This window comes from Lathyrus oleraceus, chromosome 3 (genome assembly GCF_024323335.1).
Source record: "Lathyrus oleraceus cultivar Zhongwan6 chromosome 3, CAAS_Psat_ZW6_1.0, whole genome shotgun sequence".
Taxonomy (NCBI): Eukaryota; Viridiplantae; Streptophyta; class Magnoliopsida; order Fabales; family Fabaceae; genus Lathyrus; species Lathyrus oleraceus.
This window is the reverse complement of record NC_066581.1, coordinates 404,628,969-404,630,495: the sequence shown is the minus strand read 5'-3', so window position 1 is coordinate 404,630,495 and position 1,527 is coordinate 404,628,969. Positions and strand designations below refer to the sequence as shown.

The window sequence follows — 1,527 nt, the reverse complement described above, 5'->3', positions numbered from 1 at the left end:
TTTAATGTTATCCCACTTCACACTAAAGCTCGACTACGGATACTTTAAGAATAGTGTCCTTATGTTTAATGTGTTCTCATGATTAAGTCACACTTAATACATTAAATGGACTATCTATTCCAGGGACTTTATTAATCAACCATAATAAAGAAAATGCCTTTTATTATTAATAAATAATTCGATACAAGTACCAAAAGATATTGGCCTCTAGGGCTTACACCAACAGTCGCATAATAAGAATACGTTGTAGTTTAATATCAAAATCAAGTAGTTGTTATCGCACATAAGAGGAGGAGATTGAAAGTCCAGCTATAATGGACGATCTACCTATGGCCTGGAGAACCTCCAATGATCATGCCACAAAATTTAAGCACAACAATAATCGGCTGCTACGTATTCCGCCTCGACGGTTGACAAAGCAAAGGAAACTTGTTTCTTGCTATGCCAACTTACTAAGGAATTTAAAAACATGTGGCAAGTTCCACTAGTACTCTTCCTATCTAATTTGCAATTGGAAAAATCAAAATCGTTATAACTAACGAAATTAAATTCGCTTCCCTTAGAATACCAAAGCTCATACTTAGAAGTACCATGAAGATATCTAAGAATGCGTTTTATGGCTTTTAAATGAGATTCCTTAGGAGTCGATTGATAATGAACGCACATACACACGTTAAACATATTATCCGACCTAGATGCAGTAATATATAGAAGAGAGCCAATTGTACCTCTATACTTCTTGTGATCAACATCCTTACCATTTTCATTCCTTTCCAAGTGTCCATTTGTGGGCATTGGAGTGTCAATAAATTTTGCATCTTCCATACCAAATTGCTTTAGCAAGTCGTTGCAATATTTGGTTTGACACACGAATGTCCCTTCGTTGAGTTGCTTAATTTGAAGACCAAGGAAGTAATTCAACTCCCCCATAAGACACATCTCAAACTTACCGTACATTAACTTAGAATATTTCTTGACTAATTGCATGTTAGTGGAACCAAAAATGATATTGTCGACACAAACTAAAATTCTTTAAAGGAAGCATAAGATATTAATGGTATAACATACATGTGAAGATTTTAAATGAAACACACAATGGTTATCACTTAAATTTTTTGGAAATGAGCACTCATAACATATATCATACACTAAGTAAATGATATACCTTTGAAGATATAAACAGGTAAAAGAAAGAACTTCCCTACAAAGCGAAAGTTGAAAAGATATTACCTCACCGTTTAAATGAAGGAGGATGCACATGCATTCCACAAGAAACTCTCAACCAAAAATTGAAATAAATGAAAAATGTTCTATACAACCTTTAGACAACAGCGATCTTATCACTTTTCTGGAATTCTCGTGGCGCAAGCAATGAGGCTTTCTTTAGGGTTTGTAATACTACATCAAAACAAAGAAACCTGACTTGTTGGTCATAATGGAAACCCGTTCTAACCCTAGAAAACTCAATTGTATCCTTGCTCGATTGGGTTATAAGGGCTTCGCTTTCTCTAAAGCTAGAGATTTTGC

At 34.6% G+C, this 1,527-nt stretch overlaps 1 protein-coding gene across 1 annotated transcript; it reads right to left on the bottom strand.

Annotated features, from left to right (window-relative positions):
* Positions 1–366: 366 nt before the first annotated feature.
* On the bottom strand, positions 367–987 carry LOC127131460 (uncharacterized mitochondrial protein AtMg00810-like). Its single transcript, XM_051060380.1, has one exon. The coding sequence runs from the start codon at positions 985–987 to the stop codon at positions 367–369; it is 621 nt and encodes a 206-aa protein (XP_050916337.1).
* Positions 988–1,527: the final 540 nt, after the last annotated feature.

Bases quoted from the DNA above. Each gene is read 5' to 3' on its own strand.
- LOC127131460 (XM_051060380.1), bottom strand. From the start codon at position 987: ATGCAATTAGTCAAGAAATATTCTAAGTTAATGTACGGTAAGTTTGAG.